At 42.8% G+C, this 27,005-nt stretch overlaps 1 protein-coding gene across 1 annotated transcript; it reads right to left on the bottom strand.

Moving 5' to 3' along the window:
- Positions 1 to 1,162: 1,162 nt before the first annotated feature.
- Positions 1,163 to 22,065, bottom strand: frmd4bb (FERM domain containing 4Bb). Its single transcript, XM_056273899.1, has 22 exons — positions 22,000 to 22,065; positions 20,542 to 20,636; positions 20,297 to 20,389; positions 19,986 to 20,070; positions 19,123 to 19,179; positions 19,014 to 19,036; positions 17,174 to 17,257; positions 16,909 to 16,974; positions 16,402 to 16,459; positions 16,224 to 16,310; positions 14,199 to 14,275; positions 12,914 to 13,052; positions 12,672 to 12,813; positions 11,724 to 11,857; positions 11,398 to 11,514; positions 10,385 to 10,613; positions 10,221 to 10,274; positions 8,910 to 9,057; positions 8,525 to 8,692; positions 5,747 to 6,531; positions 4,550 to 4,688; positions 1,163 to 1,631 (listed from the first exon to the last, which is right to left on the bottom strand). The coding sequence occupies exons 1-22, from the start codon at positions 22,063 to 22,065 to the stop codon at positions 1,595 to 1,597; spliced, it is 2,883 nt and encodes a 960-aa protein (XP_056129874.1). The 3' UTR covers positions 1,163 to 1,594.
- Positions 22,066 to 27,005: the final 4,940 nt, after the last annotated feature.

Here is a 27,005-nt window from a genome sequence, read left to right as displayed (position 1 = left end):
CTACCAAAACCGGGGATCGCCGATTCAAATCCCCATGTTACCTCCAGCTTGGTCGGGTGTCTCTACAGACACAATTGGCCGTGTCTGCGGGTGGGGCGGGAAGCCGGATGTGGGTATGTGTCCTGGTCGCTGCACTAGCGTCTCCTCTAGTCGGTCAGGGTGAAACGTTCCGCTGGTGAAACCTTGTCACTGTCAGGTGAAAAGAAGCGGCTGGCGACTCCACAGTTATCGGAGAAAGCATGTGGTAGTCTGCAGCCCTCTTCAGATCGGCACATGGGGTTGAGCAGCGACCGCGATGGCTCGGAAGAGTGGGGTCATTGGACGGGTACAATTAAGGAGAAAAGGGGGGGACAAAAAAATTAAAATATTTTGATTGATAACCGTGGCGGCACAGTGGTTAGCGCGGTCGCCTCACAGCAGGAAGGTCCTGGGTTCAAGCCCCGGGGTAGTCCAACCTGGGGGTCGTCCCGGGTCATCCTCTGTGTGGAATTTGCATGTTCTCCCCGTGTCTGCATGGGTTTCCTCCGGGTGTTCTGGTTTCCTCCCACGGTCCAAAGACATGTAAGTCAGGTGACTCAGCCGTACTAAATTGTCCCTAGGTGTGAATGTGTCCATGTGTGTGTCGGCCCTGTGATGGCCTGGTGTCCTGTCCAGGGTGTCTCTCTGGCTGCCGCCCAATGACTGCTGGGATAGGCTCCAGCATCCCCGTGACCCTGAGAGCAGGATAAGCGGTTTGGCTAATGGATGGAATGGATGGATGACAACCGCATAAAACCCCTAATAAAAGTCACACAACATGAATTTACACAACATCACTCAGGTATTTATTCATATCCTTGTTCCACATGGAAAATATGTTACTATGGATGACAACGCCTACCAACATACATGTATAGCTATACACAGACTGTACAAAAACATGGAGAAACACATGATGAAGTGAATAAGGTTTAAGGGCAGTGGTCTTCTAGTTTATATATATAAAAAAAGGCAGAAATCCTCATGGAAAAGATGATATTCATGCATTTTTAAAACACATTACAGCACTAACAAAGACAAATGGTTTTATAAACAATATTGACAAACACATTCTAATTCAAAGTTGAGAAAAGTGAAAATTTAAATCCGTATGCAATACAGATTGCTGTGAAGAATGCTTAATTATTTTTTTGTAACGTCACATTTGTGAAGATTGGAAGGACGTTATGTTCGATGTTCTTAATCACACTTTAAAGAGGTGAAATCACCTATCATTTCAGATTAGGTAATAGCCAGTTCTTGTCAAAACAGCAGGTTGAGTTAGGTAAAGTGTTGTTTTCCTTTTGTCGCTTTTTTTTTCTCCACTGCCTGGATGATTCTTCATCCATCCAATCAAAGGCACATGGGAAAGTCATTCAAGAGTGTCGTCATTGTGTTCAGAGGTTATTCAAGATGAGGGTTGTCTTGACTCGCAACAGGCGGAGCCTCTCCCAAGACGCGGCATTACGGCGGCGACAGATTATTATTGTACAGCAGTCCATGATCCGACTTCACCATTCCCTTCACGTGCTGCCGGTCCTCGGGTCATTTGTGCCCATGTTAGGTTGAATCTCCTTCAGTGGATGCCCATGTAGTCTCTGCTCAGGTGAAATCTGCACAAGTGAATACAAACAACCAACTAAGTCAAAGGTGGAACAATGAAATCAAGACACACATAGTTTGAGACTTGCACAATAGTCGAGAGGCATTTCTGTTCAGGCATGAAAACGGTGATGCAATACACAGCTAGTGAAGCATTAATGCGACTGTCTTGATGCATGCTCAGTAGTCCAGGTAAGAAAATCAAAGATGGTTGAATCAGTTCATCTGGACACAACGTTTATTGACAGATATGTTCCATCACTCAACTAAGTGACCCCTTCGGTCTAAACTGACTGCAGGTATCCCCACCCTTATAAACAATACAGTACAGTACAGTTGCCTAACAACAGAAACCAACGACCAGCTTCATATGCAGATATGGGTGTGACCTTTAACTAGAGTTTCAAAGGCCATGTGTCCTATTCACAGAGGATTGGGGAGTAGCTGAAATCACAGCATTGTAAGATGGCGACAGATGTATAACGACCAAAACCAACGAAAGCTGTGATTGCAACTATTCCCCAATCCTCGGTGAATAGTACACATGGCCATCAAAACTCTAGTTAATGGTCACACCCATATTTACATATGAAACTGGTCGTTGGTTTCAGTCGTTAGGTAACTATATTACTGTATTATTTATAAGGGTTGGGGATACCTACAGTCAGTTTAGACTGAAGAGGTCACTTAGTTGAGTGATGAAACGTATCTGTCAAAAACCTTTCTATCCAGATGAACTGATTCAACCTTCTTTGATCATTAATGCGACTAAAAATGGAAATGATAAAGACAAACTTCCCTCTAAAGACACACTGCAGGTTGTCATATGGATAATCCTGTAGTACACACAGTATGTATGATCTTTACTCAGGGTACTTCGGATGCTAAACATGTTATCAAGATGAGGACTCAGCTGACAAAGATAGACACGGCGGCAACATTATTTAATACCGTTGCTGCATGAAACCGAACAATGACCAAAAAAAAAAGAAAAAGAAGAGCATGTTGACTTGACAACACATATGGCACGTCATGGCAAACAATGAGTTGTATGGAAGTGACGCACTAATGGAGGCGCAGTCCCAAAAGAAAGATGAGTTTCACCACAACAGAGAACAGCCTACTGTTTTTCGTCTCACCCTTAGGTGCTAGAATGGTTATGTGATGTCTCATCAGTGCTACCGGCCACAGGGGCGGCTGCCTCAACTGACTCTGATTTGTTAGGCATCGTGTCCGACCGTGACACTTTGCTTTCAGGAGAAACTCTGCACACATGAGGATTAATTACAAGTTAACAGGGGAAATAAGAAAGGAAGGAAGGAAGTAGGGAAGAAAGAAAAATACAAAAGGAAAAAAGAAAGAAAGCCACTTTATTTTGTCATTGCATGGTTACAATGAAATGTGTTCTCTGCATTTAACCCATCCTATTGTATCTGAGCAGTGGGCAGCTGCAGCGCCCGGGGACCAACTCCAGTTCTTCTTTCCATTGCCTTGCTCAGGGGCACAGACAGGAGAATTAACCCTAACATGCATGTCTTTTTGATGGTGGGAGGAAACCCACACAGACATGGGGAGAACATGCAAACTCCACACAGAAAGGATCTGGGACGGCCTGGGGTTCGAACCCAGGACCTTCTTGCTGTGAGGCAACAGTGCTAACCACTGGGCCACCATGCAGCCCAACAAAAGAATGAACAAAAGAAAAAAAAACAAAGGAGAGAAAAAATCAAGAAAGAAATGAGAGAAAGAAAAAATAAAAAGAGAAAGAAGGAGGGAAGGTGGAGGGTCAGAGGGAGGACATCAACACATCTACATTCATCATGAGCTGGACATTAGTTTCAGGCCACACAGCGAGCGTAAAACAACATTCCTATATATAAATCACCTCCTAGCAAATACAGGCAAATATTATGATAGCATCACTCATGGTTCAACTTAAGCATTCGAAAACAGCTGCTGCTTAAGTGTTAGAATAGGGAGAGGAGAGACAAAGGACAGAGAGCAGGGCTGCAATTTAGCAGCAGGAGGAAGACAGACACAAAACAGGCTTTGAGTATCACTGCAGCAACCGTCATAAAAAAAGAAAACAGGGATGGCATCCCCATGTGTGCCAGCTTTGGTGCATGGGAAAAAGCAAAAACAAAAACAGTATTTACTGTATCTGCATGATGGCAACCAGCATTGTCTTTGGAATTGTAAAGTGCTTTGAGTGGCTGTTGCAGCTAGAAAAGCACTATATAGGATGCAACTTGATTGACTGATTGATTGACTAGTTGATAGCGTTAAAGCTACACTATGCAATTATTCCAAATGAATTAGGTTTTCTTGAGTTTATGCGGAGCAAATTGCACCCACTGTTGATTCAATATACCAAATAGTTTTCCTGCTATTATTGCTCACAAACGCTTGGTTTGTCACTAACAAGCAAAACTGGCTCAAGCATGCTAAGGAAGGACAAGCACTAATGTGTCTTCGGTAGTTTTTAATAGGATAACACATGGGCGTAGACACACAAATAGACATTTTGGCATCAAGCCTTTGTCACATTGTGAGTGTCGCTCGCAGCCAACAAGCGCCGCTACCATGTCGATCTTGCATAATGCAGCTTTAAAGCTGAGGGAAGTGGTAAAAAGGTGTTGTTGGGGAACCTGAGATACTAATTCACACTGTCTTTAGCAATCAGCAACATGTTGTGGTGATTCAAAGAGAAAGACAGTGTCAGAATTCATCTTAAAAATTTGCTGGACAGTCACAGTGGAAGACAGGACTTGCAGATGTTTTGCAAATTGTGACATGACTGAATGAATTTGACCTCTCTTTTTCAGAGGGATAGCTCAGTGGTCATGCCGGAGATTTTCTGTGTTGCCATTGCTTGCCAAGCTCTACATTGAGGACTGGGTGAAGTACTGAAACAGACGACTTATTTTACCTGTTGTGTGTGGGACTGCGGCTGTAAGGTGCAGCATGTGCTCCATTGTGTGGGTACTGAGGTGCATCTGGCATGTCATAGTCTGACAATCCCACGGCTAGCTGGTTACGCCAGTTCCCTGTACTGGCCACCGAGGACACTACAAACGAAATGGAAAGAGAAAAAAAAAGGTAAGTTCACGGCATGGTGTGCCTCAGTAGTAATTGTTTTGTGTTGTCGTTGGAAACATTCTGAGGCTCGTCTTCACATCAACACTTGCTTCAAGTGTTGCAAAACAAACAATCACACCTCATAGGTCAGATTAGAATATTATAGCTAAAAGCTACTGCAGTAATGTTGTTGGCAAAACTTAACCCCCAAAGTTCATGTTTGCATTACATTATTGTAAATTTACAGTAAATAATTCGATTTTAAAGTGGGGTATTATGGAAAACAAGATGTTTGCTGTCAGCAATGAGTACCATTTTGAAGCTTTCACAGCACAAATAATGTCTGTTTCCCCATCTTTTTTATATGCTCAAATAGGGCGATGTCACACTGGGAACAATCGGCCCAGATTTTGCATAAAACTGCTCATGTCAACAGCAAGGCCTCTGGCTGAACAACCATTGTTTTTGTCAAAGGAGGGGGCGGGGCTGACGTTATTGCCAGCCAATCAGAGTAGCAGCTCGAGCTACTCATCAATAATGGACTTACTATGTAAATGACCCCCCCCCCAAACAGCCTGTTTCATTAGAGGTGGGTGTGGAGCACTGGAAAACAAACAACTTTTTTGTTTTTTTTTAAATGTCACATGTTTTTTCATTATGGATCAGATAATAGGATTCTCATACTTAATGAAATGCCCCGAAAAAGATTTATTCCAGGTTGACTGATGTGTTGACTAAACAGTCTCCATCAAAACCACAGAAATTTGGTCAAAATGTCAACCCAAACATGCTCAAATAAATCTGTTTTAGAGCATTTGATTTACTGTACAGCTCCTATTTCTCTGATCCATTTTGACTTTTTTGACTCTGCACCTGAAGAAAATGTTTGGTGTGCATGCATCTCACAAACATATAATAGTTATACCAATTTGTCAAAAAAGTATATAAATACTCTTAAAGAAACACAGTTTTTGAGAGAAAGAAGACTAAAGTCAATGTTTTTGGGTAAAACTTCCTGTTTTGCTAGGTCTCCTTGATTTTGGCTTACCTGAAGAGTAGGATGTGGCCCGACTGGAGTGACTGAAGGGAGTGGGCATGGTCTGATAGCCCAGGCTGAGTTGAGAGCCACTGTCGAAGTCATAGCCGGCCAACATCCCTCGTCCTGCCTCCTTATGGCCACCGCTGCGTTGGTACCAGCCCCGCAAGTGCTCTGCTACCAGTGCCTTCTGCATGTTTTTGGCCAGCAGCTCATTCCTGGGGCCTTGCCTGCTCCTTGGCGGCCGCATTGTGGCATAGGGGTTCTGGGAAAGACCATCGGCTCGGTCGCTGCTGTACTGCCTATATCTGTCATGTCCATTGTAACCATTCATTTGATAAGAAGGGTTGACATTGTAGTGGCCCTCGACTTCATTCTCATACACATAGGCACCATTGGAGTAAGGCTCCATATCCGGACAGGGGTAGCCGGCTACGTAGTAGGCACTGGGTGCATAGTGTGCTGGGGACTCGTATCCATAACTAGAACCGGAATGGTGTTGGACCAAATTGGGCATGCTTCCCGTATTCCCGTACACTTCCACTCTCCTGTGTAGATGATGCAGATTTGGGGTTCGGGAGTCCAGTGTACAGTAGTGGGGGTTGGCTGCTCCACAATAGTCCAAACTGGACTGACTGGTGTAGGAAGAGCAGTCCTCTAGGGCTTCTGTGCTGTTGCTGCGGTGGGCCGGTGACATGGTAAACGCGGGCTTTTCTGAGTCTGTGTCCTTTCTTGGTTGAGGCTGGGACTCTAGACTCCCACTGCGATGCCTGAAGCAATAAGAAGCACCCTCTGACCTGGAAGGGGAAGGGTGAAACACCACAAGTCAAGTTAAAGGAAAAGTGTAAATGTTTTTGCGCTTTTTATCAACTCTCTCACACTTCCAATGTTGTCTTCCTCCAAGAACTCACTTCTTGTGGGATTTCAGAGCAAAACAACTGGTTAGAAGTTGATATCTACTATATCGTTCAATGATTGATATCTTGGCTCTTTAGACTCACCTCATTTAGGGCTAGGCGATATGGACCAGAAATTACATCTCGGTATTTTTAGGCTGAATGTTGATACACGATATATATCTCAGTATTGTCTACGAAGTGGGCTAAATGTTCAATTGTAAGTCAAAGCCACATGTGAGATGTCACAGGCACTTTTATTAAAATATGAAACAGATGAAAATAAAATGCAAAGACCGGGTTTCCTTCCCTGTTTTAAAATATACAGCTGCACAATATATCAACATGTAAATGAAAACTGATCTAAAATAAATAGTCTATATTAAATAAAAATAGGCCTATCTCTGAGAATGCATGGATTCAGTTTAATAACTTTGTAGGAGGAAAAAAGATACAGACCTGCCAAGCCCTGAATTCCCCTAAAATTGCATATATTTGCATTTAAAATGAGTTTTAGATCAATTGCACAAAAAAAGTTGTGATAAGATCTACCTCAAATGACTATGGGTGGCCAAAATGGCCACTCATAATTTGCGCATGATCATGCGCGTCATGTCACTTTTTATGACATGTGTTGGTCGCATCATTTCCTGCGCAAAGTTCATTCCTCTGTCCTAGAAACACACTAGCATTGTCCAGTGCAGAGTAATAGTCTAAACTTGAATTTTGATTGTTTCCAACATATCTGGGTACAGATGCCGTTTCAGATGCACCATGACTACCGCCGAAGCGTCGCAGTATTTACAGGCGTTGGACAGCGGCCATTTTAAATTGTTTGAAAGTAGTATTAAAACTTGTGAAAATGTTCATTTTGGTGTCAGTTTCTTAACAGACATACTGACATATGTAATGCATTAATATCTCAATTGGGTATTTATCTTGACAGAATATAGAGGTTAAAAACCATGGCGGTCAAAATGACCACCCACAGTCGTTCCAGTCGTTTTTTGGGACTATTTCGATATTTATTGTCAGTTCTTTTTTTACATTTCACGTTTTATAGGCTTTGTTACGTTTGTTAGATTAGCAATATGTGTTTTCTGTTTCGTTTTTCAGGTAATATTTTAACTTGTTAAATTTTGCTATTCAAGTTCGACCATGTCTCTCTGAAGTTTAAATTGTTCAAATATAGTATTATAGTCGTTAAGATATTAATTTTGGTGTCAGTCGTTTCCTAACAGATATACTAACATATGTAATGCATTAATATCTCAATTGGGTATTTATCTTGACAGACTATAGAGTTAAAAACAGGCCGTCAATTTGACCGCCCATGGTCGTTTTAGGTATAGGAGGGAAATCCCGGTTGTTCTAGTGTTAAGAAATGGGTTATGTATTTTAACGCAACATTAAACTATATCAGTATAAACGGTATTGTCTCATCCTATATCTTGTTTGAAAATGTATCGAGATAACGTAAAAAGTTGATGCCCTAATCTCATTACATTATGAGCCTGTTAGTGCCAAAAAAGGGCTCTTTTAGCAGCCGTTATTTGGTGAAGGATTACATTGCACCTGGTGCGCTCGCAGCTAGCTTGCTCAATACTGAGTCAATTTAAATGATTCTGCTACCCATTGCTCAGTATGACTCCAACATCAGGGGGGGGAAAAGGCTCGAATTAAAAAAACAGAACTTTCCTTTAAGCTTTCAATTAAAAAAATGAAAGAAATTGATCTGAACTCATTGGTTTAAAAAAAAAAAAGATGCCATTTTGGGAGCGAGGTTAGGTTGAGGGTGGGGATGCTGAAGGTATGGTCATGCAAGCAGTTGGAGTAAGGTTAGATGAGAGGGATCTGCATGGGTGGGTAGTAATGCTTGGGAAAGAGATCACACCTGAGCTGGCTGCTGCTGTAGGCATTGCGGGTCATGACCGGGGTAGGAGGCATGCTGCGTGGATCTCTGAGAGGCCTGGGGAGGGTTTTATAGGGGCTACTGTGGGTGGAGGAGACGTCTCTGGGACTCTGGCAGTAGTGGGAGGGCTCCTGGCCTTCAAAAGCTAATCTGAAAGGGTGTGATAGTGGAAAGACTTGTTTGAAAAACAAAACCCTGATTGAAAGGTCAGAAAAGGAATGGCACTGCAAACATAACACTGCAAAAATGTGTGTGACTTAAAACAACATCAAAATGGCTTTAAAACAACTTGCTCTTGGAACTCATAGCTTTTAAAGCAGTTACAGGATAGATAAATGAATGAGAAGGGTGAACTAATGCCCCCAACCTGCTGAGGTTCTTGTGATGGTGGTTTTCCCTCGGTGATCCCTGTCTCTCCACATCATACTCCGTCGCAAGTGAACGCAGAGGGCTAAGCTGAGGGGAGCCTTGGACCGAACGTGACCGCGGCCTTTGGCTGGCAATGTCGGATTCATCTGGAAACAAGGGAAACCCATGATAGTGACACTACAGCGAGTACAGACAACCTTACAAAAACTGGTTTTAATATTCTTGCACATTGAGTGGAGGATATTAAAGGGACATACTGGTGTTTTTGTATGTTTTAGCCCAGTCACTACAAATTATGTACACTTTACATTACTTGTGACCACAAGCCATTCCGGTCACTGCTCCACCCCTTCTGTTGATCCAGGGAGGGCTGCAGACTACCACATGCCTCCTCCGATACATGCGGAGTTGCCAGCTGCTTCTTTTCACCTGTCAGTGAGGAGTTTCACTAGGGGGATGTAGCATGTGGGAGGATCATGCTATTCCCCCCAGTCCCCCCCCCCCAAACAGGCACCCCGACCGACCAAAGGAGGCACTAATGCAGTGACCAGAACACATACCCACATTCGGCTTCCGCACCCGCAGACACGGCCAATTGTGTCTGTAGGGACCCCCAACCAAGCCAGAGATAACACGGGGATTTGAATCGGTGAGCCCCGTGTTGGTAGGCAACAGAATAGACCGCTACAGCGCTCCCCGAACGCAGTATTTTAGATTTTTGCATGTGTTTTTCCAACCTTCCAGGCAGTCACTGGTTCCCATTCATTTCAGTGCGGTATGAAAATCAACATGCAGTGACATGTAACTTGCTTGAGAAAAGTAATCCATCACAGCAAACATTATGTCGCTGTTACTTGTTCATCGAAGTTACGTTCTCGTTGTTGGGTAATACAGTTAACTGACTGTAAAGTTGTTCGGCATGGTGCATTCATGGCAGCTCAACAGAAGCTACAACTGAGAAGCTACAGCAGGATGTCTCAGCCAGAGAAAAGTCCCTGGAAAAAAATGGTTTTACAAACTAAAATCAAACGTCCACGACAACAGAAATGTTAGCTGAAGAAGCAGGTAATTTTAAGGTGATATAGCGCCTGAATGTGTATATCAAAGAAAGTAGGGAAATCGGGTAGTTGTTCAAAAATCTAAAACACTATCGTATGTTTTGGAAAATGGTCGGCAGCGATGTAAAGTATATGTGATTTGTAGTAAATGGGCTAAAACATGAAAAAAATATCCCAGTGGTATGGCCCTATAATCAGGCTATCCCAGTCCACTTGTTTCATCACACCAGAATGTGTGATGTTTTACTCACCATCATCCAACGGTAGACTAGAGAGGGAACTGCAGTCTGAGCGGATGAGTTCATCTGGAGAAAGGAGTAAAAATCCAAGTGACTGTGTTATTTCCCTGAAAGAGGCTGACCCCTTAGGTCAGAGTCAGTCTTGTTAATATTCAAACTGACAACTTGCTTCATACCTGCGATGATCACTGAGGCTCTCTGGGTCGGCTTCTTCCCCTTCTTGATTCTGTACTGGTTCATTTCGTCCTCTATCTGCTGGAGTTTGTGCATGGCATCCAGACAGTTTCTTCTCCTCTTCTTCTTGACTGTTTTACACAGTTCGGCTTCATTTGCCAACTTTTTAGCCGCTTCTACAATCTTCTGCTGCAGTGCAAACCTGCTCTCCAGATTTCTTAGGTAGGGGTCCTATGTGTGTGACAGAGGCAGCACACCCACAAAGACGATACTGAGCAAACAGCATTCAACCAAACACTATTTAGACATGTAATAGTTATTGTTGCTGACTGATTTCGTTACCTCTAAAACTAGTTTCACAATTGCGTGGAGGATGGTTTTACGTCAGTGACATGTTATTAATGTAACCTTCAGATATTTCAGATGTATCTGATGTAGTCCATCCAGTTATGAATTAAAAAATAATGCATTTGCACACTTGGAATTGTGTCATGCAGGAAAAAAAGTAGAACAAGATGGGTTATTGGATTCTATTAAAGCTGAAATCCGTGATTTTTCTCCCTTATTAAATAGTTATACCATCCATCTGGAGTATGGGGTCAGGTAACATAATACTAACTGGCATCTTTACCATGGTTGGTGACACTCTATATATACTGTTGTTGAAATTTTTGACTGGGTAGGAGGAACGCTGGTGCAGCGGCAAACATGTTCCTACTCAAACAGGAATGAAATGCGATGACAATGTGGCGATGCTCCTGTTGGACTGGTAATCTACCAATTTTACAATCAGCATCATAATACAACAGTGTCCCCATACAGTTTGACGTTTCCTGCGTTAGCTTTAGTCCAAGGATGCCATTTGTCCAAGGGTGGGAACTGTTTAAAGCTGAGCTGATGGCACACACATGACAAATGGATGCTACACTTTGTTTGTAGTTCTCCCTGTGAGAGGGAGGGACAGATTGGCGAAATCACGGATTTCAGCTTTAAAGTGCAATGGTTCAATACAGACCTCATTGTAGGGGAAAAGGTCGTCTAACTTGAAAGCGGTGCCAACTCGTCGTCTGACCTGAGGGGGTCTTTCGCCAGCAGACAGGGGGTACTCCTTTGGCAGCTTTCCTGTAAGCTCCTGAGAACATAAAAAAAGCAAAACATATCCCCTGACAGTTAACCAAACTGCAAATAGCCGGAGTGACAGTTCAACTGCAGTCATTCAACTGACTGGTCTGAAAAAGAGTTTGTCTAACCGAGTGAAAAAGGCTGGATGCTGTTAGCCTGCGTCAGATGAGACAGCCCTGTCCAGAGACCAGTGCTCCAAAAAAAAAAGTGATTACTCACTGCCTCCCTCAGACAGATTTTCTTAAGCTCTTTTGTTTTCTTTGCCAGAATCTCTTGGATCTCCTGTTCTTTTTTCCTCAGCTCAGAAATTTTCTCTTTCTTCTGTTCTTCACTCACTTCCGAGTCTGCAGATCCTGTACAAAAGATATGGTGGCCTGTTAAATTAACCAGCACAGTGTACAGCACTGTCATATCACAATTGCTTTATCATATTGAGGTTGAGGTGATGAACACATGTGAGAACAAATAACTGTTCACATCATTCGTGAAAATGTTTGAAAAGGGGCATCCAGGTAGCATGGCAGTCTATTCTGTTGTCTACCAACATGAGGATCTCCAGTTTGAATCCCCGTGTTACCCCCGGTTTAGTCGGAAGCCGGATGTGGGTATGTGTCCTGGTCGCTGCACTAGCGCCTCCTCTGGTCGGTTGGGGCGCCTGTTCGGGGAGGAGGGGGAACTGGGGGCAATAGCGTGATCCTCCCACATGCTATGTCCCCCTGACGAAACTCCTCCCTGTCAGGTGAAAAGAAGCACCTGGCGACTCCACATGTATCGGAGAAGGCATGTGGTAGTCTGCAGCCCTCCCCGGATCGGCAGAGGGGGTGGAGCAGCGACCGGGACGGCTCGGAAGAGTGGGGTAATTGGTCAGATACAATTGGGGAGGATAAGGGGGGAAAGTTAAAAAAAAATGTTTGAAAATATTGAGAATTTAAGAACTCAGAAAGCAAATTTGTTGAGAATTGGGGAAAATGGATTCTGTTACACCTTTAAGACCAGACTTTGTGGGAACAAGTTCTATTGTGGTTACAGAAAAAAAGGGGATCATATTTTATGTCTATTTTTCTGAAAATATTTTTGTACTCTAATTGCCTTGTTGAATACACTTGTATTTCAAAATTAATGAAAAAGAAAAAAATAAATGTTTGACAATACTTAACGCTAACCAACCTGTAGACACCAGGCTTCCATTGCTGGCCATTATGAGGTTGTTCTTCAGCCCTGTGTCTCCCAGTCTGGTTATCTTTGACCCGGCATGCTCTGTGAGATCCATGGCAAGTTCCTCTAAACTTCTTGTTGTGCCTAATTTGGCCTAAAGGGGACGAGGAAATGGAGATGAAGACCTCAGAGTCGGAGGTGCAACACTGCAGTTAAGTTTGGAAAATAGCAGTTAATACGACTGAAACGCTTACTTTGCTTTGCTTTCTGTCCAAGTAGAACTGGTGTTGACTAATGGCCATGACCCATATGATTTTGATCAGAGAATGACTGGCGTACCACGTGTGGATGAGCAGGCCTGTCTGCCCAAAGGTGCGCTTGGTCACCGCCCTCCTTGACAGACACATAGCAAAGGAAACCATGGGGTGAGTCACATTGTGATGCACCGTTCCAAATGGCGGTAAGAGATGAATAGTTAAAAAATGAATGTTCAGTTAAATGGATTGCATGCTACAAAAGGGCATACTTTAAAAAAAGAGGTTCACGACTGGTTATTAATTAGTTTATCAATGGTTAATAACTCCTTTATGAATTGTTATAAATCAGTCATAAGATGTTATAATGCATTAATAAGAATACATTTTGGGTTGCCAGGTTTGGAACTCACATGTTAGCAATACAAACAAGTCTCAATATACATTCTCTCAGAAACCATGTGATTAGACGACTATAGCCGAACCACTAACTGCTACTTAATTGTAACCTGAAACATAACCGCTACCTAACCTTAACCTTAAACTTAACCATTACCTAACCTCTACCCTAAACTTAACCATTAGCTAACCTTTACCCTAAACTTAACCATTAGCTAACCTTTAACCTCAACGTAACCATTAGCTAACCGTAACCGTAACCGTAAACTTGAACTTAACTATTACATAACCTTTACCCTTAACTTAACCATTGCCTAATCTTTAACCTAAACTTAACCATTACCTAACCCTAACCCTAAACTTAATTACTACACGACCTTAACCTCAATCTAGACTACCATTAACCCAAAACTTAACTACAACTTTATCTTAAACCTAAATTTAAACATGGTAACCCCAGTTGCCATCGCTCCTGCATGAAAATCAGCTTTTGCATATGCTTGCCAAGACATTTTCAAGTCATGTTATTTGTTCACCGCTCGTTGAGAAAGAGCACGAGTCGTCAGGCCTCGTCAGTCACATGGTTTCTGAAAGAATTGTCTACGAAGACTCTTGTGGGCTCTCAACTGGGCAACTCCAAAAGTCCTTTTATTGATTTGTTATAATATCTTATTACTGATTTGTGACAATAAATGAATTCTTAGCACTAATAAAGTAATTAGTCTTCACCTATAAACCCTTTACAAAGTATGCCTCACTATAAAGTGGTATCATTTAAGCATTCAAGTCAAAGGTAAAGTAAGCCAAGCATCAATTTGTCAATATGAGCAAATGGACAAATTGGGGATTATAAAAACTGCACCAAACAAAGGATCACTTTGCTCACCTGTGTGGATCATTAACCTCTACAGCAAATTTCTTTTCCCTAAAGTAGAGATTTTCAAGCTGCTTCCACTGGTATAGCTGAGAGCAAAAGCAAACAAATAAATAAATAAACAACACATAATTGGCACAATGTGGGGAATAAAATGTGTTAACTAGAATGACTTCTGCCATCATGGCTTAGTTTCGGGGCTGGTGTAATTCCAGCAATCTTCCCTATGGTTTTAATGCAGCCATTTCAAAACCTCTTGAACAGTTATGAATACTACTGTGTAATTTGTAATTTGGTAGCTTTGATTATTGTGCCTGGCTGGCATGAAATAAACTATCATGGGAAAAAAAATCAAAAGCACAGCTGTTTAGCGTGGTGTGCCTTAACCACAATCATTATAAAAAGCCAGACTGTAACATGAACCATCATTATACTTCAGGGCCGCGTGTCTCGCCAAGTCTGCAATAATGCAGGTGGAAGAACAGAGAGGAATGCCACAAGGGGACATTACACAAAGACTCATCACAACGCGCTGCGCTGCATGGCTCATCATAGCCCTCCCAAAATCGCCAGGTGCCCACCGACTGCAGCCAGATATGAGAAATCTGCTTTAGTACTTGACTCAGTGTATGTCTGGAGGTGGTCTGAAAGAAACCCTATGCAGACCCACCAGCACCTGCCTTCATGTGGTGGTTTTGTCAAGGTAGCTACGAGTTTACAGCAAGCACCAAGAAAAAGAAAATCACGATTTTATGTTAATGCTTTGGTATTGCATTCGGACACTGCAATTAACATTTTGTGTAAGAATGCGATTGCAAATTCAACATTCATTTAACGTTTCATGACTATGACCGGACACGCGGCCACTGTGTGTTACTATAAAAAACCAACTCTGACAGTTCGAACGTCTCAACACATCACAGATATATTTTTCGGCTGTTTTTCCTCTTTAAAAAAAAAAGGGGAAAACAGCCTCCGGCATTTGCAAACTTACTTTTGGAGGTGGAAATCCGGTAACACTGGGGAATGTAGCATCAAGTCTTACCAACAGAAGCTGAAGATGTTCACACGCCTCGTTTCTCAAGCAGCTGTTTTTTAATCCTCCCTGACCAGTTGTTTTTACCACAGACAAATATTTTGTGAGGTCTCCTGTCAGCTCCCAACTCGTCTGCTCAGGTATTCTCAGTAGGAAACGCCCTGATCCTGCCTCTCTCCCTTTGACATCACAGACTCACACTCCTTCCACGCCTCTGCACAACACAACTGCTCCTCGCCAGAAAACCTTTTAACACATGGTCGAACACTGCGGGCCAGATTCAATAAGTTATGCAAGAACTTGAGTCTTCACCAAGAGCACAACTGGAAATAAGAAAGTCTCTTCTTTTTTTTCTTCTTATCTGTACTGCTCTGAACTTAAACACGTGTTTGCTTACAGCCCTGCAGCCTTTTCTGTGCTCACCTACTCAGGCATATACTGTAAATTGTGAACTTAACAACAGAGCTGACAGATCACAAACAGTTGACGGGTGTTTCCCCACTGGTGTCATCTCACGCCCTGAAACAACGCCAATGGAACAAGAAAAGCAGGTTGATGTGTCATACCATCTTGATCGATGCCTGCTGCGAGACCAACTTTCTAGTCGTCAGCTGTGCAGATACTATAATCAAAGATGCGTTTTTACCATAATTAATGGATGAACGTGGGGACATTATCTGCCAAGTTACAGCATCAAATGTTCTCTCACTTTCTGGCATCACTTCTATTGCACTTACATAAGGGTTTCTACAGACTGATATTTCCTCGGCTTTTTCAAGTCTGATCAGGCCCAACCCATGCAGGACTGGAATAACTGATGAATGCATCAGAACATATTGCATGCTGAATCACCACGCTGTGTGAAGCAAGCACAATCCTAATTCACACCCTGTTTAATCATGCCCACGCTCCATCGACAGACAAGTGAGGCAGAGAGAAAGTGGTGGCCGTTTTAGAGAGGGGGGGGGGGGGGACCTGGTGTTTCAATCTAACATATTCACCTTTCTTGGTTTCAGTTTGTCCTGCAGATCGTACTGGCCAATGCCTTTGTAGCTGATCCCAAGCCACCATGGGATCCCTTGTTTGTCCTGTGAAGCGAGAGGGAAATTTGACGGCCGGCCGATTCAAACTTAGGCGCAACGGCCACCGTGTCCTGTAAAATTAATTCAGGAGTCTTACCTTTACTTCATAGTAATGGACACCATACGTGGGCAAGGTTTCCACCAAAGTCAAATACCTAAACAGAAAACAGTTTTTTTTTCTTTAATATTATTCAATCCACCATCTGTTTTTAACAACATCTGTATGTGGTTTATCTTGGCCGTCTGAAAAAGGAATGTGATCTCTTAAAGATGCCGGCACACTATGGTGAATCACAATAACTCAACTGGACAGCCAGTACCATGATAGGGGTTATTGATTTCTATCAGTGGGCGAGAAAATGAGCAGCAAGGTGGATGGATACACAGACAGAGAAAGAGAGAGAGAGAGAGAGAGAGAGAGAGAGAGAGAGAGAGAGAGAGAGAGAGAGAGAGAGAGAGAGAGAGAGAGAGAGAGAGAGAGAGAGAGAGAGAGAGAGAGATGTTAGGAAAGATTTATGAAGTCCTGGCCAGATTGTGTCCCTTATCTTATAACTCGGGGTAAACAAAATACCGAGGGTGCCCTCATTGTTTTTCCAATACTCACTGCACGATGGCCTGTCCACGGGAGACGCCTTTCAGCTGTCTGTAGTGTTCAATCACCCGGTCCTCACTGTAATGTGACATTTGAGATGGCACCTTTTTAACTCTGAAGGAGCTGCATGCCATCGCTCTGGTGACGGGGCCTCGGCATGAGTTTTTTTTTAATTGCATGTGCATGTGGCATCTTGTTAAAGATGGTCATCTATTTTATTCTGAGTATACGGGCCATTTACAAGATGTAACATATTCGATATTTCCAACATGCATACCAGTATGCAAGTGATGGATGCTCCTTGAGCACTTTGGTGGGAAGAGTTGGAAGCTTCTTTAGGTCAGCTCTGGTGTTTTCATCACTGGGAGAGAAAAATATAAAGAAAACACACCACACAGCCGGTTTAATAGTACAACAAGGCAGTTATGGACAGGAACTCAGGCGAGCAAGTTCAGCGTCCTCTTTCACATCTTTCCTTAAAACTGACCTCTTTATCAAGGCCTCGTCTTAGTGGTCATCTCCTTATATTTCTCCTCTATTCTATTCTCCACTGCGTTATCTATTTGTATTTTCACATTTTACCGTAGTATTATTTCTCCATTCTGTTATTTTCAATCATTTATATTTTTACCATTCTTATTGTTTTTATACTGTGTTTTGGAAAACACTGTGTAGCCTTGTTTAGAAAGTGCTGTATAAATAAAGTCTGCTGTTGTTGTTCAAAGAAAGTTGAATCAGTTCATCTGGATACAACGTTTATTGTCTGATACGTTTCATCACACTATCTGTAAACAAACGTTGTATCCAGATGAACTGATTCAACTTTCTGTGATTTTCTTACCTGGATTATTGAGCATGCATCAAGACATGTTGTTGTTGTTGTTGTTGTTGTTGTTGTGCATTGGTTTAGTTCATTTTGTGAACTATACCATGGCCTTTTGGGGGGGGGGTCACTTTTTACATTGGGGTTTGCGTCAGTGATTTATTGGTAATAAAACATCTGTTATGCAAGCATAGGAATACTGGCTCCGTATCAGCAGATCTGCTGCTCAGAGTCAAATATCTAAACAAACATCATCTACGACATGACACGGCCAGACGGAGGAGAGAGCAGTCATTTCCTAGCAAACTAGAAATGGGTCGGTTTAATCCCAAAGCCATGTTGAAATAAGGAAATGCTTCTCTTGTGCTCGGTTTGTTCCACCATGTTTGAATGGTGACGGTAGGAGAAACACATCTTCATAGTGAATGACTGATGGCTCACCCCCATTAAAATTACACAGTGTGTGGGGGGAGGAGGGGGGGCCTGTGACGACCTGGCGGCTTGTCCAGGGTGTCTCCCCACCTGCCGCCCAGTGACTACTGGAATAGGCTCCAGCATCTCCACGACCCTGAGAACAGGATAAGTGGTTCAGATAACAGATGGATGGATTTTTAACTGAAGACTGCATGTACAGCATACTGTATTGCTATAAAACAAAAACAATAAAGAAATGCAGATGGCAAAATAGCGCCAAAAAATGTTTGGTAGTTAATCTTTTAGAGACATCCCCGAACATTTCCCAGATGGTGTTTTCAGGGGAGCTCCAGTCTTTCCACAAGTGACTCCTGATTTAATTATTGAGCTCTCAAGGTCTATAGTTGTATGGCGTATCTTCTGAATATTAATCATCAGCTCTAGAGATGCCTAAACATGAGCTGGGAAAGGATTTGGTGAAATGAGAGGTGATGAATCTAGCCTCAAACCATCCCACGGGGAGTGCAGCTGGAGTGTGAGCCAGGTGGCAATGTGCACAAAGAGCGTCTTCATAACTGTGTTCAAAAATAACGACGAGAACAGCTGCGTTGAACAAAGTCCCAGACACCAGAGTAGATCCTCGCTTTGAACACACGGGCCTCCGTCTGCATTCTGACGTTCATTAGCTAGCTGGTGCAAGCTTCTCAGCGCTCTGTGGAAGGTCAGAGAAGAAACCCCGGTGCCCTCGCACAAAACTGCTACCGATCTCTGCGGCCGGCAGAGACACAAATGGACTATTGAAGACCTCTGCTAAGAGCTCATTATTCACGTGTCCTGAGGATGCGAAATACCTGTTACTTAGACGATGATGTGCTCTTACCTTGTGTAGTCTCCTTTAGCCTCCTAGCAACACAGAAAGAAAGCCTGTTATTAGATTACGACAGGCCTGTTTTCACTGGAGCTAATGTACTCGTGTGCCAGGCACCAACCTGCAGAGCGTTTGCAGCTAATTTGAAGACGTTTTCACTTTCCACCTCTATAATCCCCTGAGAGGAATAAAAGAGATTAAACAGAAGTTTAGCACTTGGCAAAAATGACTCATCAGAAACTGAAGCCAAAATTTAGCAATTTCTGCTAAAAAAAAACCCACAAAACAAGTAGAATAATCTGCCAGTGCGGTAAAATATTTCCACCGTGTGAGATTTTTTTAAAACGAGATGAAATCGCGTGAATATAAAAAAGTGAAATTTCCATTGAGACGAGTTAAACTGACTTTAGAATGTTCTCTCCAGTCTGAAGCACCACTTATTAAATTTAACCCTGCAATTATTGGACCAAACCACTCAAAGCAGTTCTCCACAAGAGGCTATCTTGTTTTCTAAAAATGCCCCCCCCTTTTTTTAAGGGTAAATATGTGTAAAATTAGATAAGATAGGACAAGATGAATATTCTTAAAAACACATCAATTAATCTTTCAGTCCTTTCTTAATGAGTCAGACTTGTGCAGACAAATTGTTTTTTTCCGCGCAGAATGCAGATGATCTAATACATTAGCCAGGCTGCTGTGTAATGAGCAAGATTTTCTGGTTCGACGGACTAATCTGCTGTGGTGACTAAACTACAGCAGCCAACATATAACCTTGAAATGAGCCTGTGTTGAACTGCCTGTCTACAGAAAAGGAGCACCCTGCAGCCATTGTCTGACTGGATTGGGAATTGAGAGATTGCTTCGAGGAGCCGGAGACAATGACTCATCAGGACGCTCTCTGACCCTCCGAGAGACAAACATTAGAAGGAGTAATTCTTCCTCCTTCCCCTTGAAACACCTGAGTAATGAGACCCAATCACTTACATTGTGGACGGCAGATTTTGCATTCAGGAAGAACAGCTCCACTGTTATGATGTCCTTCAGCTGAGTGATGTTTTCCACGTAAAACCTTGAAGCAGGGTGGTTTACAATTAACAAAGAGAGGGGGAAAATACAATATTTCTTGTCATTTTGTGGCAATATGCTCTCATTATTTACTAAAACACTCGGCATACTGTGTATGATGCACAAGACAAGATAAAACAGATTGACGTTCACGCCCCGATGCGGTGTTGCATACATGACTGCTCTCTGGTGGGGGGGTATGAGAATTGCATGGGGAGGTAAACCCTTACCTGACCAGAAAGTTGAGGGCAATGGGTCCAGTCTTCTTGGAAAAGTCGTGCTCGAGAACTCGGCGGTCCAGCTGCAACCACTTACACTGACCACTGTGAGAGTAAATACACAGAGGTGTCAGATAACCCCCTTGTGCACACGTGCAAATAGATACGCACATAAACACTTGCACATATGCACAACTACATAAATACACACTACATAAAACAACAACCCTGCAAAAACAGATCCACTGTTTACATACTTGTCGTCGATAAACGTTAGTCCAAAGAATTCCTTTTCCTTGAGGTTGAAATGGGACGACACCAAGTCCAGTAGCTCACGTGACAGCAGCTTGGGCTGTGGAGGAGGATGCAGATTAAATGGCAGCTATTCATTAGCGGGCCTATTGTACACCATTACAATAGATGAGGCAAATCAAGTCAATTTCCCTGATTGATGTTTTATTGCCTCCCCCCCAAGGGAGATTCCTTTTATACTTTCTTCACGAGGAGGTCAGAGTTCGAGGTCTGCTACAGATGTACCTGGAACTGGTACTTGTCCCGCGGCATGCTTAAAGGGAAACTCCGGTATTTTTCAACCTAAGCTCTATTTTCCTGTTGTTAGGAGTCGAACTGAGCGATGGACAGCCTGCTGCACACCAAGCTGCTAGGTAATGTTTTGGTCAGATAACATCCAATAAAACAGCACTTTTATGTGGCACCAACAGGCTCAGAGTGATATGAGAGGAGTGTAAAGAGATTTAGCCGTGACATCAGTCAGCGAATTATGTAGATATCAATCCATTTCTAACCCGAAGCAGAAGTCTCGCTCTGTAATCCCACAAAAGAAGGAATAGGTGCAGGAAGACGACAGCGGAAGTGCGAGGAAAACGTCTATAACTGTGCTGGCTGGGTGTACCGGGCTTGTCTTCTCATAACGGAAGGTGTTTTCAGACACTTCTCAAAACGTTCAGAATTTACCTATCATCTTGGAGTGATTATCGCTCGGCTTGACTCCTGATGTTAGCTAAATATGGCTGAGTTTAAAAAAATAGCAACTTTTTTTTTTATTTTTCCCCCTTTCCCCCCAAATTGTATCTGGCCAACTACCTCACTCTTCCGAGCCGTCCCGGTCGCTGCTCCGCCCCCTCTGCCGATCCGGGGAGACTACCACATGCCTCCTCTGATACATGTGGAGTCGCCAGCCGCTTCTTTTCACCTGACAGTGAGGAGTTTCACCAGGGGGATGTAGCGCATGGGTGGATCGCGCTATTCCCCCCAGTTTCCCCTTCCCTCTGAACAGGCGCCCTGACCGACCAGAGGAGGCGCTAGTGCAGCGACCAGGACACATACCCACATCCGGCTTCCCACCTGCAGACACGACCAGTTGTGTCTGTAGGGACGCCCGAACAAGGCGGAGGTAACGCGGGGATTCGAACCGGCGATCCCCATGTTGGTAGGCAACGGAATAGACTGCCACGCCACTCGGATGCCCTCTTTTTAAGTTTTTCTTTAAGCAATGTCCGCTGACCTCAACACAACAACCTGCTGATTTAGATTAGATTATAAGAGATTATCCTTCCACCGTGACTCTCTATAAATTCACTCACCCAAAAAAAAAAACCTGGTGAAAACAAGCAATTCATTATATATAACGTTGTGTAAATGACTGGTTTGGTGCTGTTGTCAGATGATAATTACGGCATGAGATGCTATCATACCTGAACCAGCAGCTCCAACTTCCTGTCATCCAGCAGATGCACCTGACACAATCTTCCTTCCGACATCTATGGAAAACAAGGAGGGGAAATTGGAGACTTGTTGCACAAATAACAAATTTTTCGCCAATATAAGGGTTGGTTGCACCGGGATCGTGTGTTTGTAACGTTTCACCACTGGAGTACATGCAGCACAGCATGTATGAGGCCGAATTAGTTCTGCCACAGCGCTGTAACTCCCTGTGTCCTCCAAATGAGAGGTGATAAAAAGCCCTTAAAACATCTGAAAAGTGGTGTGTGATTGATTATACACAGGAAATTGGTGTTTATCAAACACTGCCGATATGCAAAAGACTGGCTGATACATAAAACACTCCTTTAAGAAAAGGGAAAAAACAATGATGTTGATTATTACAATTAAACCATTGTCTTAAGGATTTAGCACTATGGTAACTAAACCATAGATCTGGTCTTTTACATTAACTTCCACCCTTTTGGTCCAAAAGCCTTTTTGGTATTTTGATTAACTAAATATCTACATTGCCCCCCCACCAAAAAAAAATTATACTTCTTATCCTTTACAAAGGAAACATTGGTGCAGCAACTTTCAGTCAACATACAACCTATCAGTAAATCAACACACAAAACACAGCATCAGATTCTGCTAAACCTCTACATGCATTAACATCCAGAGATCCCACTCTTAAATATGCATGGTATAGGCAGATAAACAATACTGTATGCATGTGCAAAGATATTTATCACCCCCACTATGCCCCTCTAACAATGCTGCACGTGATGGAATCAGGTTGACCTAGTTGGACCCACTGGAAGCACGATACACCTGATAAATCGAATAGCCACCGAAAACGACAGAATCAGGTCAACCAATTTTTACAACAAGACCTGCTCACAAACTTGAAGGTACATCCGAGTGGGGCTCAACTGGCCCTTCACATGACAGAATAAGGCTGATCAAAGTCTCTTACACCTGGAGTGAACCGAGCTGTACCTGGTAGACCTCTCCGGGGAAAGTGCAGGTGTGGATGCATCCCTGGTTAGACGTCATCCTGTTTGGATCCAGTTGATAAAAAACTGTTCCCGTGTAGCGCCAAGAACCGACTGAGCTGGAGCGACCAGCAGCTTCTTCTTCCATTCAGACGACTTGAGTCATTTCTGGGCAGCCGTGCCCTTAAGCAGGCCCAGTGACGCCTTTGTACCCTGCCCGGTTTGTGTAACTTAAGAGCTAACCAAATGAGGGCAGTTTGGGTCAGACTGGTCTGCAGTCTCTCAGTGTGGGGTTTACCAATGTCCATATATAGGTCAGCCAAGAAATATAGTTGATACCATACACAAATGAAATGCATTTTTTTAGGAATGGGGGGGGGGTGTTACACACTACCTGAAACTCTCTGAATAACTTTGCACGGTCTACCAATACAGATTCTTATATGCTTTGCTTGAAAAATAGCCGTTTCATTTCACAGCAAAAGAAAAACATCTCTGTGGCTCTGGCATAGTCACAGTCCTGCACTAACCTACAGCTATAGTGGTGTTGCAGATAGCATTAAGGAATCAGACTTGTTGACAGGGAATAACACAAGTGTAGCTACATTACATACATTAAACAATATGTGCTATTAAAATGGGTGGCTATCTGAATGCGCTGTGCTGATCTACTCGTCCATAAATCTTCCCATGTGCTAAGGCTGAATGTGTTTGAATCAGACTATCTGGTTTCTCTTACCTCATCTCCCTGTCCATTTTCACTGCGAAATGTGAAAATCAGATTAAATACTACAGGAAGGCAGACATACTTTCTCTTCAGACAACTCACACGGGCTACAATACAATACTGTACTATGAATGCAGGCTGCATCTACTTCCCTTCCGTTTCTTTTTCATACTGATATAGAAAACATGATTTTATAAATTAGCCCATGGGTTCGCCCATGAAAGGGGTCATACTGGTTAACCAATATTATTTATTTGTTGTAATTAGCTTTAATTGACCATTTTTTCAGTAGCAGTAGCAGCAGCGGCAGCAGTATAGTAGCAGTAGTAGCAGTAGTAGTAGTAGTAGTAGTAGTATTTTGTCTTCTATGCTCAAACGGCTGTAAATTCTCTTTTATGATCTATATAAGTAGAGCCAATTCAATAAGTCCAGTTCAGTTTGAGTCAGGCTGGTGGTGACATATTTGAATGAATGAATAATGATGTATTTCAAACATGTAAATAAGCAGGATATGACATACTGATAAGCCACTGCCAATAATCTGAAGTGATCAACAAATCCATGCATCAAACTCAGCAAACAAATCTTCATATGCATCAGATTATTTATTACATGTTGGAAAAGGAGTAGGAGGAAATATACACTTATTTTTTCCTACCTCGTCTCACCTACTCTCCGGTTAATTCAGCTACTATACATTTCAAACTCAACTCCCACTGTACTGTATAGTTCAATTTCAATGCCAGTTATGCTGCACAGTACAAACTCAACTACTGTGAACAATAGGAGAAAAGGGGGGAAAAACACGAGAGCAATAGAAAAAAGAAAAGACAAAGGAAAATACATCCTACTGTCATGTACCAAGAATAAACAGATCTCAGTGCTACGTACAACCCAAATACCATCTTCGACATCCCTTTATCTCTTGATAATCAGTCCTTTGTACTTCTTGAACTGCATAATGTTTGTACTTTGTTTGAGTTCCATGTCCAGACTGTTCCACGGTTACTTAGAGACAATAATTTATTGTTTTTCACATTTTATTGATTTAACGTGTTAATCATAATAATATGATGGGGGTCATACAATTTGTCTCCTTGATCCGCTATGGTTTGTTTAATTTGTGTGGAGCATGCTCCCAGAGGCATGTAAATACGATGGCCACTAGATGGCGCAAAACTTTTTTTAATGTACTACACATCTCTCCAGAAATTCATACGGAGTGGATGGCTTTTTCGACTAGCATGCACTATTTAGGAATTTCCATAGACTATGATTAGCTCAGCAGACGATAATTAGATTCAGCTTGAATGACTGGTATTTATACAATATGGATGAAGGGAGTGGGAGGAGGAGGCCTGGTTTCAGGAATCCATACCATTTGTCATCCGAGTGCTGTAATTTCCACCAGAACTGCTATTTATATCTCACTGGACGCAGCAGTCCAGCAACCTTAACTTACCATGAGGTTTCTCATTAGCGACCCACAGAAATTCATCTACGGTGAACCCAAATCAAACTAACGTTAAATTTCTAGTATTTCCCGGCGACTCCGGAGTAACGCACGTCATTATCACCAAATGCTTCATTTACAGTTATTGCAAATGTACACTCTGGTCATATGATGAATGATGCAACTATACGGACATCTGGGCCAGCATGTGATTTACTTAACCATTGCCTTACTTCTCTAATTTGTATGAGTCAGGGGTTGCTGGTTATGCTCGCCGTACAACAGACAGTCCTGCTCAGTCAGCCAAGCACGGCCTATTCACTGTCAGTAAAAGAGCCGCCTTGGGCCCATGGGGTTAAGACAGGCAGTAAACCTTTATGGAAAAAAAAAAGCTGCAGGGAAAGATGAAAGAAATGTCAGTCTTTGTGTCTGTCTCTCTAGAGAGTGGGGAGACACATTTTGAGGAGTTCTCCACGGGGAGAGGGTATGGGTCTAGTCTACGAGCCCCGAACATGGCCGGTACCAGACAGCTTGTTATAGTTTGCAACAGCGGAAATAAATCCCTATAGGGGTTGACTGGCGGTGCATCTGCGGCCCCCTTTTGTGGTAGCGGCAACATTACAAATGAACAAAAACATACAACACATAAACCGATCTCCTTCGTTTCAACACAGAAACATATTTACACATAGTGACAGTGATGACTACCAAGTGAAGATACCAACCAGAGAACATGGAAAAACAAAACACTGACCGGACTTATTGCACTGAAGAACCACATCACTTCTAGTTTTCCCCCCGTCCTCTGTCGTCGTCCTGGTTCATAGTGTTTAACACGTCACGCTGGTTAAATGCCATGTCTTTTCAACCTATCTTATCTCCGTTTCCCATTTCCATGCATTATTGATGAGCGCCGGTCTCCCGAACCAGCCAATGTCTGCTCTCTATACTTACATGTTCTTTTCAGCACACATGCTACATTTACACAACCATGGGGATACAGTCCCCTTCATTTATTTAAAAATTACTTCATGGAAATCACTTTTTTAAACTACATTATAAGAGCACTCGTGAAATATATATGTCACTGTTAAAAGTAACTCGCGGAGTATGTCTGCAGTAAGATGGACACAACAACAACAAGAAGGTATCTGTTTGTTGAATTCTCCCACCGAAGCAAAGACAAGAAGTCCAAGGGGGTCATAACATCTTCCTGTGAACTCATGTGGACGTAAACAGGCAACTCAACAGGACGCCCCGTCCAATGCATTTCGGTGAATCTAAGTGCAAAACAACCAAACACTGGCATAAGCATGCAATTTTTGCAGAGCAACAAACTGTTTCAGTGCCCTGGTGATGTTATCACGAGACAAATGGCTGCACAAAAAGAGAATAACCCTCCTGTGGCTGTCGCTGATATGTGAACTGACCTTTGACCTCTAGCCCCAACTGGTTGATGACCTTGAGGCCTGCAGTCAGTGGTGACTTTAAGTCAATTTGAAGACATTCAATTTGTTTGGGAGTGTTGTACAAAAAAGCAGCAGATCATGTTTGCTGGGTCTTCTGAGTCTTTACCATGGGTAACACTGGGCGATATCGACAAAATAAAACCCCACCATATTTTAGATTGAAGACCTCAATATTGATAATGTGACATATGCGGAGATGACTATTTCATAAGATATTCACACAAAAGAAAATGTTTTCTGAGGGGGGATTACCCCCCCTCCTTTTTCTCCCCAATTGTATCCAGCTAATTACCCCACTCTTCCAAGCCCACGCCGGTCGTTGCTTTCTGCCGATCCGGGGAGGGCTGCAGAC

This window comes from Lampris incognitus, chromosome 2, assembly GCF_029633865.1.
Source record: "Lampris incognitus isolate fLamInc1 chromosome 2, fLamInc1.hap2, whole genome shotgun sequence".
In the NCBI taxonomy this organism is placed as follows: Eukaryota; Metazoa; Chordata; class Actinopteri; order Lampriformes; family Lampridae; genus Lampris; species Lampris incognitus.
This window is presented reverse-complemented; position numbering and strand designations above follow the sequence as displayed.